A 13,557-nucleotide genomic window follows, 5' to 3' on the forward strand; every position below is an offset into this window, starting at 1 on the left:
CATAACAATGACATTGCTTCATATTCAGTTAGAGTAAGTCACAATAGATACAATGTATATATATTTATGATTTAATCTAGTATATAGTTACAAAGTATGTATTACATAAATATATTGCGTAGATACATCTTCTCTGCTGTGTTATGGGACATACCTGGAACCAGAAAGGCGGAGGAGGGCACTGAGAGCTCTGAAGTTTGTGCCAGAGCGCGCTGCCAACTGGGGGCTTTGGAAAGATATTTCTTTCCTTTCTCCTAAAACATTCAGTTTATACTCTTTATTTTATACTTTTCCTGTTCTCTCCTTAAGGCTTTATAAACTGCTTTAACCCTCACCTCCCTACTGAATTTACTTTCTCTGAGGCTGTGATTCTGGATCTTGGCCGCACACTGGAATCAGTTGGGTACCTTTAGAATCTACTGATGTCAGCGTCGCCCCTGGTGGGCGTGCCGGGTGGATCCCAGTCAGGCGCATGCAGGAGTCTGTCTGACTGTCTCTCCCTGTTTCCAGCTTCAGAAAAATGAAAAAAAAAAATCTACTGATGTCAGGGTCCTCTCCTCAAAGATTGTGATTTCACTCTTCTGGGGCACGGCCAAGGTGTCGGAAGCTTTAAAGCTCCCAGGTGATTCTCAGGTACAGCCAGTGTGGGGTCGCTCACTCCCCTACGGTTCTATGTAGCCTCTTCTAGTTAAATACAACGACTTGTTTCAGTCTTCACTGTACTTGTCCGCCCCATGCACTGGATATTATTAATCACTCCCTGATTCTTTAACCTTTCTTTTCTCTGGGGAGACATTACTCTGAATCAACTGTCTTACCTTCCCTCTGACTCCTGTGATAACTAGCCCAGCTCGGTTGGCATTCTCCCAGACTCCATTTCTGGTCTTCTGTTCTCTCAGGGCTTCAACTATTGCCCCGTGCCTAATGCTGTGTCTCAAAATCGATTTCACTCATTCAACAAATGTTCATTCAGTTGGCACAGTGCTGGATGCTTGCACATTGTCATGCACAGCATAGACAAAGTTCCCACTTTCCATACTGGAAGCTGTCCTCACAAAAGAAGAGCCACTCAAAATTCCTTTCACCGAAACTAAAGAAATACTCAGTATTTCCCCTCATAAACAAACATCTCTGAACTACCACATTCTATCAATGACAATATGTATGCATTAGTTTTCTATGTTCAAAATTTAGACATTATTTTCAATATTTTACTCTATGTTCCACCTGTCAGTTTGGAGCCCGGCTTTTTTCCTTCATGTTTGCATTGTTTCTTATCGACTTTATCCATTCCGTTGCCCTTCTTGCCCCACGGGCAGGTCTTCCTTGCCTCCACAGCAGCTCCTTCGCCGGGCTCTCCCTTCCCCACCTCCATCAGCTGCTGGCCAATCTCCCTGTGTGCCATGGCACTCTTCTGTACTGTGCCCTCTTACTCATGAACCGGTCAAGCATAAATTCCTGTGACTGCTCTTTTAAGGTACTGTGTTGCCAGCTGTGCTGATCCACTTCCCTTTCATTTTGTCATTCAGTTTCACCTCTCTTGGGAGGTGGCACCAACCCACAGCAGAAGGTACACGTGACTGAGCTTCTAGGCTGTGTTTAAGTCCTGGCGCTGCTGCAGGCTGCCCACGCCATAACTCACCCCCTTGAGTTCTCATTAACCTCCTATGGTAATTAGGGGTAAGTCATTTTGAACCTTAATGTACTTTTCTATTTTCAAATTCAGCACTCTGTTCTCATCCATTAGATGCAGATATTACCTGTTCAGGATGGTCCGCTCATCTTCCCCCATAGAGCAGGAGAGCCCTCACCTCTGCTTCTTTGCTTGTGCTGCCAGACAGCGTGGGGCATCCTCACCATTCACCCTCCAAATCCACTCCAACAATCAGCGCCATTTGAGACTTAGCTCCTTTGTGAAATCTTACCAAACTCCTTTGACTGACCGCCTGGTTCTATCCTTCTCCTCTGAACTCTCATTACATTATGCATCAGTAGCACTCCATACAATATTTGACTTAGTCATTTATTGGACTCTAACGTTTTGAAGTATCCCTTACCGAGACTGTACCTAATGAAGACAGGGTTTCCTTACACTTTTCCATGTTCCACTCCTACTGTCTAGTTTAGTGTTGGCTGATTGATTGGATCTGAGGTAAGAAGAACACTGCTGGGATTCCCCTCAGATATGTGCATTAAGTTCAAACTAATGAGAATAGAAAATGTCTGGATTTTGCAGGACCTTGGAAGTAATGAAATGCCTCAGATTTTGGCATCCCCAGACCTAAAACAGAACAAGGTCCTTGTGAATATTCCAGTTTGAATCTCCTGGAAGAAGAGTGGGGTGCTGAAAGACCAGGAAGCCCCGGATCCTGACAGGTCTGTAAGCTCTGGGGAAGGGTCCAAGTATGCGGTAGCGCCAGTTTTTATTTCTCCTAAGACAGGTCCACGAGCATGTGTGTAGGGTATGTGTGAGTGTGAGTGTGAGTGTGTGCCTGCACAATTCACAGGATGCAAATTGGTCTCAATGAGCGTGGCTTAGAATCTGCTATGACCCATGATGCAAAGAGTAAAAGGCTAAATGAGAATAAAATTGTATGACTCCTGGGGAGATGGAAAGAAGATAACTGGATAAGTAATCTAAAGGCCCAGGCCTTAACACCCATGTCTATACAGACTTCTGTGTAAATCCTATTGCTTATTCCGGTATTCTCTGTGTCTAGATTTCTTTATTCCATAAATCTGATACTAAAAAAAAATCTGAATTTACAAAGAGTGATTTTGGGGTTATTACTTATATATAAAAGAAGTCTCTATGTACAAATGCTTTAAAATAAGCTCATATTTTTATGCTTTAAAAAATAAACTTCCAGACATTAAAATTATAATTAGGCCCTGGCCGGTTGGCTCAGTGGTAGAGCATCAGCCTAGCATGCGGGAGTCCCGGGTTTGATTCCCGGCCAGGGCACACAGCAGAAGCGCCCATCTGCTTCTCCACCCCTCCCCCTCTCCTTCCTCTCTGTCTTAAACTTCCCCTCCCCCAGCCAAGGCTCCATTGGAGCAAAGTTGGTCCGGGTGCTGAGGATGGCTCTGTGGCCTCTGCCTCAGGCACTAGAATGGCTCTGATTGTGGCAGAGCGACACCCCGGATGGGCAGAGCATCGCCCCCTGGTGGGCGTGCCGGGTGGATCCTGGTCGGGTGCATGTGGGAGTCTGACTGCCTCCCGGTTTCCAACCTCAGAAAAATACAAAAAAAACCCAAAACAAAACAAAAAACCAAACCAAAACAAAACTATAGAACCATCATTCAGAGCTGCCTGAAATCTAGCTGAATGGAAGTCCTACAACTAGGGATATAAAGAAGAAATCACATTGAGACTGGTAGGAGGAACTGAGAGTCAGAATGAGCTAGTCCCATACTCACACGTGGTGGATAAAAGTCAGAAGGTTTATCTCAACTGCCAAGGCCCCCTGAAGAGTGAGGGACCCCAGCCCCATACCAGGCCTGCCTGCCAGGGTTCCAGTGCCAAGAAGAGAAGTCACCATAACTTCTGGCTGTGAAAACCAGTGGGAATTATAGCTGAGTGAGATGGAGGGCTGCTGGAGTCCCAGGCAGTTCCTCTCAAAGGACCCGAGCACGGACTTACTCAGACTCACTCCCTGTGAGCTCCAGCAACTGAGGCAGCAGCTCAAAAGGCACCAGGGACATATGGGGAGGTATTAAAGTGTCTGGCATCAGAGTGAGAGCTGGGAGCCAGCTTTGCACTAGACACAAGTGCTGGCAGAACACATTACAGTCGTCCCTCGCAATATCACGGTTCACTTTTTGTGGTCTCACTGTATTGCTGATTTTAAAATTGTATATATCTAGAGAGGGAAAATGGCAACAGAGTAGGCGGATGTTACAACTCCCACCTCCCAGAACCAAAGTGGATTGCAACTTAACTGAGGAACCAGTTAAAAAACCAACTCTGGACTAAACTAAGAGGAATCTATAACCAAGCATCACCGGAGGAGCCATGCTGAGCTGGTAGGAAGCTAGGGGATGCGGAAAGGGCTTCCCCGCTCCCAGGAGTGAGCAGGGCCTGGGGGTCTTTCACGGTGAGGTGAGTTGCCCAGAGAGTTGTGGGTCCTCAGCCCTAGGACCGGAACCCCAGCCTAGAGTCCCAGAGACTCGACAAGGTGTATGGACAGTAGTTAGCTGAAGAAGAGCTGGGTTACTGTTTGTGAGAGGGAGACAGAACTCTCAGACCCAGGATCCACCTTAAAGGGACCACACAGAAAACCTCGTTCACAGCCACTTACCGGGGGCTCTGGGAGTGGGGAGCACTAAGAGGACTGGAGTTGTGAGAGGAGAGTGTAGTCTCGGGGGCACAGGGAGAGACTGAGGGGGACAGTCACACTGACCCATGTACTGGGTCACTCCCCAAACCTAAAGTGCCCATTTAACCTGGGAGAACCAAGCCAGCAAAGGGAAGCAACTACCCCACACAACAGAGGCTCTCCTGCTCCAGTCAGTGCCAACAGATGCTTAGAAGCAGGGGATGCATCAGGGACACAGGTTTGAAGTGCTGGGGTCTGGGCTACACCCCCCAAACTGTTGAGTACCCTCTGAAGGACAAGAGGGCCTGGCTGCAGCAGCGGCCCTGTGGGGGGTAGAGCCCAGCAAGACAGCCTACACAGCAGCAGCGAGAGCCCAGTGGCCTGCCATGGCGGCAAGGGGCGGAGCCTGGAGGCCATTCAGTGTGCCTGCGGGAGGTGGAGCCTGGCAAGCCGAGGAGTCCCCCGGCCCGCGGGACAGCCCGGCTGCGGCCCACAAAGTCCCCCGGCCTGCGGGACTGCCCGGCTGCAGCCCACAAAGTCCCCCGGCTCGCGGGACAGCCTGACTGCATCCCACAAAGTCCCCCGGCCCGCGGGACAGCCCGGCTGCGGCCCACAAAGCCCCCCGCCTGCGGGACAGCCCGGCTGCGGCCCACAAAGCCCCCCGGCCCGCGGGACAGCCCGGCTGCGGCCCACAAAGTCCCCCGGCCCGCGGGACAGCCCGGCTGTGGCCCACAAAGTCCCCCGGCCCGCGAGACAGCCCGGCTGTGGCCCACAAAGTCCCTCGGCCCGCAGGACAGCCCGGCTGTGGCCCACAAAGTCCCCCGGCCCACGGGACAGCCCGGCTGCGGCCACAAAGTCCCCCGGCCCGCGGGACAGCCCGGCTGCGGCCCACAAAGCCCCCCGCCTGCGGGACAGCCCGGCTGCGGCCCACAAAGTCCCCCGGCCCACGGGACAGCCCGGCTGCGGCCCACAAAGCCCCCCGCCTGCGGGACAGCCCGGCTGCGGCCCACAAAGTCCCCCGGCTTGCGAGACAGCCCGGCTGTGGCCCACAAAGTCCCCCGGCCCGCAGGACAGCCCGGCTGTGGCCCACAAAGTCCCCCGGCCTGCAGGACAGCCCGGCTGCGGCCACAAAGTCCCCCGGCCCACGGGACAGCCCGGCTGCGGCCCACAAAGTCCCCCCCCGCCTGCGAGACAGCCCAGCTGCGGCCAGAAAGTCCCCTGGCCTGCGGGACAGCCTGGCTGCGGCCCATAAGCCCGCACGTCCGGCAGTGCCTAGTACCCAAGGAGGTGGCGGCAGCGGGGGCCAGCGGAAAGAACACGCCTTGGGAATAGAGAGGCCACATACACTGGCCAAGAGCACATAAAAGCCAGCCTAGGAGTGCAGCTGATATTTACAAAGGTATCAGGACCCAGCAGAGGCAGCCACAAATTCTGGATTGCTTGTAGCTCCAAGAAGGTTGCTAAGGGTCAGTCATAAGAAGTGACCCCCACTCATCTGTGCCAGGTTCCGGCCAGGGAGGTCCAGGGCTGGTACATCCAGGGGCCAGATATGAAGAGCATCAGCTCAGAACCTAACAACCCTTGTTAGAGTGGTATCTTAAGGAAAGGCTTCTCACACCTGACCCAGCTAAGGCATAGAAAATGCTGACACAAATAGAAAAAAGAGCAGTAGCAGCAGACACGTAGCCCACAGCAGATTGCAAACAACAGCTGAGGCCACCCAAGAAGATCTAGAAACAACACAACTGAAAGCTGGAGGCAGACAACACCAACTCTATACTCAGTTAGCTACAAAAACAGCACATCCAAAGGAGCAGTCTATACAGAGACAAAATGGGAAGACATAGAAATGCAATTCAAATGAATCAACAAGAGAAATCCCCAGAGAAAGAACTGAATGAGATGGAAATAACAAAGAGACTTGATGTAGAGTTTAGAATAATGATTCTTAGGATGCTCAAGGATCTTAGAGCAACAACAGATGGACATAATGAACACCTAAACAAAGAGATAACAAGCATCAAAAAGGACACTGAAGTCATAAAAAAAATCAGACAGAAATGACAAACATAATATCAGAAATGAAGACTACACTAGAAGAAATTAAAAGCAGGCTAGATGAAGCAGAGGATTGAATCAGCGATTCAGAGACAAGATAAGTGAAAGCAGGGAAGCAGAACAGAAAAAAAAAAAAGAGAGGATCAAAAGGTCTGAGGAAACTCTAAGAGAGCTCTGTGACAACGTGAAGAGAAACAACATCAGGCCCAGGGGTTCCTGAAGGAGAAGAGAAAGAAGAAGAGATAGCGAGCTTGATTGAAGAAATCATAGCTGAAAACTTTCCTAAACAGATGAAGAAAAAAGTCACACAAATTCAAGAAGACAGAGAACCCAAAGCAACCTACACCTAGACATATCATAATTAAAATACCAAAGCTAAGAGAGAAAGAAAGAATACAAAAAGCTGCAAGAGAAAAGCAGTCAATCACCTACAAAGGAGCCTCTATAAGGATTACATCTGACTTTTCAACACAAACACATGAGGCCAGAAGGGAATGGCAAGAAATATTCAAAGTAATGCAAACAAGAGCCTACAACCAAGACTGCTCTATCCAGCAAGGCTATCATTTAAAATTGAAGGAGAAATAAAAAGCTTCCCAGACAACCCCCCCCCCAAAAAAAAACCCCTCAAGGAATTTATTACAACCAAACCAATGCTGCAAGAAATGTTAAAGGGCCTGTTGTAAACAGAACAAAGGGAAAAAAATCTAGTAAAAGAGGAATGTAGATTTAAAGAATAAAATGGCAATAAACAACTACATATATCAGTGGTCCCCAACCCCTGGGCCACAGACTGTTACCAGTTCATGGGCCATTTGGTACTGGTCTGCAGAGAAAGAATAAATAACTTACATTATTTCTGTTTTATTTATATTTAAGTATGAACAATGTTTTATTTTTAAAAAATGACCAGATTCTCTCTATTACAACCGTCTAAGACTAACTCTTGACGCTTGTCTTGGTCACATGATACATTTATCCGTCCCACCCTAAAGGCCGGTCCGTGAAAATATTTTCTGACATTAAACTGGTCCGTGGCCCAAAAAAGGTTGAGAACCACTGACATATATCAATAATAACCTTAAATGTAAATGGATTAAATGCTCCAATGAAAAGACATAGGGAAGCTGAGTGGATAAGAAAACAGAACCCGCACATATGCTGTCTACAGGAGACACACCTCAAACCAAAAGATACATATAGACTGAAATTAAAAGAATGGAAAAAAATATTTCATGCAAATGGAAATGTAAAAAAAGCTGGGGTAGCAATACTTATATCTGACAAAATAGACTTTAAACAAAGATTATAATAAGGGATAAAGAAGGTCATTACTTAATGATAAAGGTAGCAATCCAACAGGAATATATAACCATTATAAATATCTATGTGCCTAATATAGGTGCACCCAAATACATAAAGCAGATTTTGATGGATATAAAGGTAAGATCAACAGCAATACTATAATAGTAGGGGATTTCAATACCCCACTAACATCACTAGATAGATCCTCAAGAAAGAAAATTAACAAAGAAACAGCAGCCTTAAAGGACACACTAGATCAACAGGATTTAACAGATAGCTTCAGAACCTTTCACCATAAAGCAGCAGAACATACATTCTTTTCAAGTGCTCATGGTACACTCTCTAGGATAGACAATATGTTAGGACACAAAACAAGTCTCAATAAATTTAAGAAGATTGAAATCATATCAAGCATCTTCTCTGACCACAATGGCATGAAACTAGAAATCAACTACAATAGAAGAACTGAAAAACATTCAAACACTTGGAACTAAATAGCATGTTATTAAATAATGAATGTGTTAACAATGAGATTAAGGAAGAAATAAAAAATATTCTTAAAACAAATTAAAATGAACATACAACAACTCAAAATTTATGGGACATAACAAAAGCAGTCCTGAGAGGGAAGTTCATAGCATTACAGGCATACCTCAAGAAGCTAGAAAAAGCTCAAATAAACAACTTAATCCTGCATCTAAAAGAACTAGAAAAAGAACAGCAAGTAAAGTGCAGAGGAAGTAGAAGGAAGGAAATAATAAAGATCAGAGTGGAAATAAATGACATAGAGGCTAAAAAAACAATACAGAGGATCAATGAAACCAAGAGCTAGTTCTTTGAAAAGGTAAACAAGATTGATGAACCTTTAACTAATCCCCTACTATTATAGACTCACCAAGAAAAAAAGAGAGAGGACTCAAAAAAATAAAATTAGATATGACAGTGGAAAAGTAACAACTGACACAGCAGAAATACAATGGAGTGTAAGAAAATACTATGAAGAATGGTATGCCCCAAAACTAGACAACCTAGGCCCTGGCCAGTTGGCTCAGCGGTAGAGCATCGGCCTAGCGTGCGGAGGACCTGGGTTCGATTCCCGGCCAGGGCACACAGGAGAAGCGCCCATTTGCTTCTCCACCCCTCCGCCGTCCTTTCCTCTCTGTCTCTCTCTTCCCCTCCCGTAGCCAAGGCTCCATTGGAGCAAAGATGGCCCGGGCGCTGGGGATGGCTCTGTGGCCTCTGCCTCAGGTGCTAGAGTGGCTCTGGTCGCAACATGGCGACGCCCAGGATGGGCAGAGCATCGCCCCCTGGTGGGCGTGCCGGGTGGATCCCGGTCGGGCGCATGCAGGAGTCTGTCTGACTGTCTCTCCCCGTTTCCAGCTTCAGAAAAATGAAAAACAAAAACAAACAAACAAAAACTAGACAACCTAGATGAAAGGGACAAATTCCTTGAAACATATAATCTTTCAAAAATCAATCTGGAAGAATCAGAAAACCTAAACAGACTGATTACAACAAATGAGATCAAAACAGTTATCAAAATACTCCCAATAAACAAAAGCCCTGGGCCAGATGGCTTCACAGGTGAATTCTACCAAATAGTCAAAGAACTAACTCCTATCCTTCTCAAGGTATTTCAAAAAATTGTAGAAGAAGGAAGACTTCCAAGCTCCTTTTATGTGGTAAGCATAATTCTGATTCCAAAACCAGGCAAAGACAACACAAAGAAAGAAAATTATAGGCCAATATCCCTGATGAATTTAAATGCTAAAATTCTCAACAAAATATTAGGAAACCAGATCCAGCAATACATGAAAAAAATCATACATCATGATCAAGTGGGATTTATTCCAGGAGGCAAGGCTGGTACAATATTCACAAATCAATCAATGTGATTCATCATATAAAAAAAAGGAAGGAGAAAAACCACATGATAATATCGATACAAAAAAAGCATTTGATAAAATCCAGTATCCATTTATGACCAAAACTCTCAACACCAGGAAGATAAACAATACAATAAAAAAATGAGCAAAAAAAATGAATAGACACTTCTCCAAAGAGAACATACAGATGGCCAATAGGCATATGAAAAAATGCTCAACATCACTAATCATTAGAGAAATGCAAATTAAAACCACAATTAGATACCACCTCACACCAGTTAGAATGGCGCTCATTAACAAAACAACACATAATAAGTGCTGGCGAGGATGTGGAGAAAAGGGAACCCTCCTGCACTGCAGACTAGTGCAGCCACTGTGGAAAACAGTATGGAGATTCCTCAAAAAATTAAAAATGGAACTACATTTTGTACCCAGCCATCCCACTTTTAGGAATATATCCTAAGAGTACCAAATCACTGATTCAAAAAAAGAAACGCACCCCCATGTCTATTGCAGCATTGTTTACAATAGCCAAGATCTGGAAATAGCCCAAGTGTCAGTTAATGAGTGGATTAAAAAGCAGTGGTACATATACACAATGGAATACTATGCAGCCACGAAAAGAAGGAAATCTTACCTTTTGCAACAACATGAATGGACCTGGAATCTATTATGCTAAGTATATAAAAGAAGCCAGGCAGAGAAAGAAAAATATCATATGACCTCACTCATTTGAGGAATCCAATGAACAATGTGAACTGAGGAGTGGAATAGAGGCAGAGGCGGGATCAAGGGACCCGAGGGTAAGCAAACAGAGGGAAAGGGGATGAGAGGATGGGATCAGAGAAGGGAAAGAGATTTGTGAAATTATGTATATAGATATATAACATAGCATTATAGAGAGCAGGAGAGCAAATCCTGGAGGAAGAGAGGAAGGCTTTGCGGGGAGGGGAGCAAAGGTGATGTTGAGGGGAACACAGGGTTGGGGGGATTTATTCGGTGGGACACTTGAATTTATGTAAACACAATAAATTAAAATTATATAAAAGGTACAAAGAAAAATAACAAAATCAAATAAAAAATTGTATATGTTTAATTTTGTATTGTAGATTTTTTGCTATATTGTGGGACTTTGCGGTATATGTATAGGTATTTTTATATATTTATTATTTTAATTATTTCTGTGGTAAATAAGCAACATAAGTGTGAGAAAGGTTAATAACAGTGTGGGAAAGGTTTATAAGAATGTAGGGAGAGTTTATAAAGCCTTAAAATATCTATAAATAATGAAATAAATATAAGGTCACTACTTTGCAGATTTTCACCTATCATGGGGGTTCTAGAACCTAACCCCCTTGATAGAAGAGGGACCACTGTATTCCTTTTCTGAGACCCTCCTCCCCCCCACAGACCCAGCAGGCAGGCCCACATCTGAGTCTCCATAAACCTGGATCACACTCTTGCTCCACTCTGGTGATACTGAGAACCTTCCCTACTCATGGGTATTGCAGGCATACCCATGCTGTTTCCAGTGGCTTATCCATACAAATGGTCTGTCTTGTCTCATTCTTCAGACTATCCTAAAATCTCTCAAACAACAACCTGTGGTTTCAGTATGCCCTGTATCTCTCACTAAATGGCCCCAAACCTGGCACTAGCAGCAGTCAGCCTTGCTTCATAGCTTGGCCTCACCTGGGCACCTCCAAGCCCAGTGCAAGTAGCAGCCATCTGCAGACTGCACTGTAGATGATGCCAGGTAGACCTGAGCAGAACACAGGCAGTGGCTGACCTCAGGCTGCACCTTCCAGGAGGCCCCAGAGCCAGCATACCTGGTGAAAAGCTTCAGGCAATATCCAAGTACCACCTGCACACCTCCACAAGTGATTCTCTCAAGGGGTCGACTCAGCTGGCACCAGAGCCCCACTGAAGTAAGTCCTGATCTATGGGGTGGGCTCCTGCACAGCTGATCCTCTACAGTAGTCAGTGGTCACAGGCAGTCCTTATAGCCAATCGACCTGGGGGCAAATCCCTCCCATTGGCATGCCAAGAGCAATCAAAGCTCAACTTCAGGCAGGTATACATAGCTCACATGGGGGAGAGCAATGCACCTGGAGTGCCCAGCTGGGGGTATCAGGGAGGCTATGGCACTGGACCTGACAGACCACCTACTACATAAGGCCGCTCTACCAAGCCCAGGAGATGTAGCAGCTCCACATAATACACAGAAACAAACACAGAGTCTGACAAAATGAAGAGCCAAAGAAACATGTCCCAAATGAGAGAGCAGAACAAAACCCCAGAAGAAAAAATTAAACAAAATGAAGACAAGCAATCTACTAGATGTAGAGTTCAAAACAATAGTTGCAAGGATGCTCAATGAACTTAGAACTTTAACAAAGAGATGATAAACACAGAAAAGGACATAAAAACTATAGAAAAGAAGTAGTCAGAAGTGAAGGTTACACTAACTGAAATGAAGAATAATATCCAGGGACTCAACAGTAGAGATAAGCTGAGAATCAAATCAGCAATTTGAAATATAAGAAAGTAAAAAACATCCAATAAGAACAAGAAAAAGAAAAAAGAATCCTAAAAAGTATAGATAGTGTAAGGAGCCTTGTGACAACTTCAAGCCAAGCAACATTCACATTATGAGGGGCGCTAGAAGGAGAAGAGCCAGGGTAAGGAGCTGAAAACCTATTTGAAAAAATATTGACAGGAAACTTTCCTAACCTGGTGAAGGAAATAGACACACAGGTCCAGGAAGTACAGAGTCCCAAATAAGATGAATCCAAAGAGGCTCACACCAAGACACATTGTAATTAAAATGCAAAAGGTAAAAGACAAGAGAATCTTAAAAGCAGCAAGAGAAAAGAAGTTAGTTACCTATAAGGGAGCTTCCATAACACTGTTAACTGATTTCTCAACAGAAACTCTGCAGGTCAGAAGGAAGTGAAAAGAGATATGCAGAGTTATTAAAAGCAAGGACCTACAAACAAGATTCTTCTACCCAGAAAGCCTATCATTTAGAATTAAAGGACATATAAAGAGCTTCATATAGAAGAAAAAGCTAAAAGAGTTCCTCACCACTAAGCCAGTAGTACATGAAATGTGAAAGGGTCTTCTTTAAGAAGAAGAAGAAAAAAAGATAAAATATATGAACAGTAAAATGGCAATAAATACATATCTATCAACAATTGAGTCTAAAAAACAAAACAAACAAGCAGAACAGACACAGACTCAGAGACACAGAGACCATTTTGACGGTTGCCAGAGGGGAGGGGTTGGAGGGCTGGGTGAAAGGGTGAGGGGTTAACAAGCACACATTGGTTGCTGCAGAATAGTCACGGGGATGCGAAGTCCAGCATAGGGAATGTAGTTAATAGTCTTATAACTATGTAAGGTGTCAGAGGGGTATGAGATTTATCTGGCTGATCACTTAGTTATGGAATGTCTAATCACTGGGGTGGACACTTGAAATGAATATAATATTTATGTCAAGTATAATTGAAAAATAAAACATGATTAATAAAGTAAACTTCTAAAACTCAATGTACATACATTTTTTAAAAATGCAGTTATGGTATGACTCAAAATGCACCTATGTTTTAGTTATTTAACAAAGGTATAGTGTAGTCCTTGGACAGAGGCAGCCATAGATGTCCATTCACACATATGTGTCCCTCTACCTGAAGGCAGAATACTTACCATAACAAGAGTCTGTGACTGAGCAGGAGGCAGCAAAATCTAGCTGTAGAAATGAATCCTCATTCACAGCAATGTCCGTGGTGACTACATAACGGGTGCTGGCCTTTTCGATGAAGACCAGGGCGTCCCCAGTGGAGCCACACACAGGCATCTTGGTGCCCCCAGGGTGGAGTAGCCATTTCCTACTATCCAGAGTTGTAAAATCATCCTCTAACACTGTATTACCAGAAATGTTTCCTCCAATGAGAATCTGAAATGTAGTTTTAAAAAATCACAAATTT

General features: G+C 44.8%; 1 protein-coding gene across 1 annotated transcript in view; it reads right to left on the bottom strand.

Annotated features, from left to right (window-relative positions):
* RELN (reelin) overlaps positions 1 to 13,557 on the bottom strand; it is a 673,979-nt gene that overhangs the window by 90,245 nt on the left and 570,177 nt on the right. Inside the window, exon 45 of the mRNA XM_066238313.1 lies at positions 13,277 to 13,526. Within this exon, the coding sequence (XP_066094410.1) occupies positions 13,277 to 13,526 (250 nt within the window). The remainder of the gene's footprint in view (positions 1 to 13,276; positions 13,527 to 13,557) is intronic.

The sequence above is a fragment of the Saccopteryx bilineata genome, chromosome 7 (assembly GCF_036850765.1).
Source record: "Saccopteryx bilineata isolate mSacBil1 chromosome 7, mSacBil1_pri_phased_curated, whole genome shotgun sequence".
NCBI classification, from domain to species: domain Eukaryota; kingdom Metazoa; phylum Chordata; class Mammalia; order Chiroptera; family Emballonuridae; genus Saccopteryx; species Saccopteryx bilineata.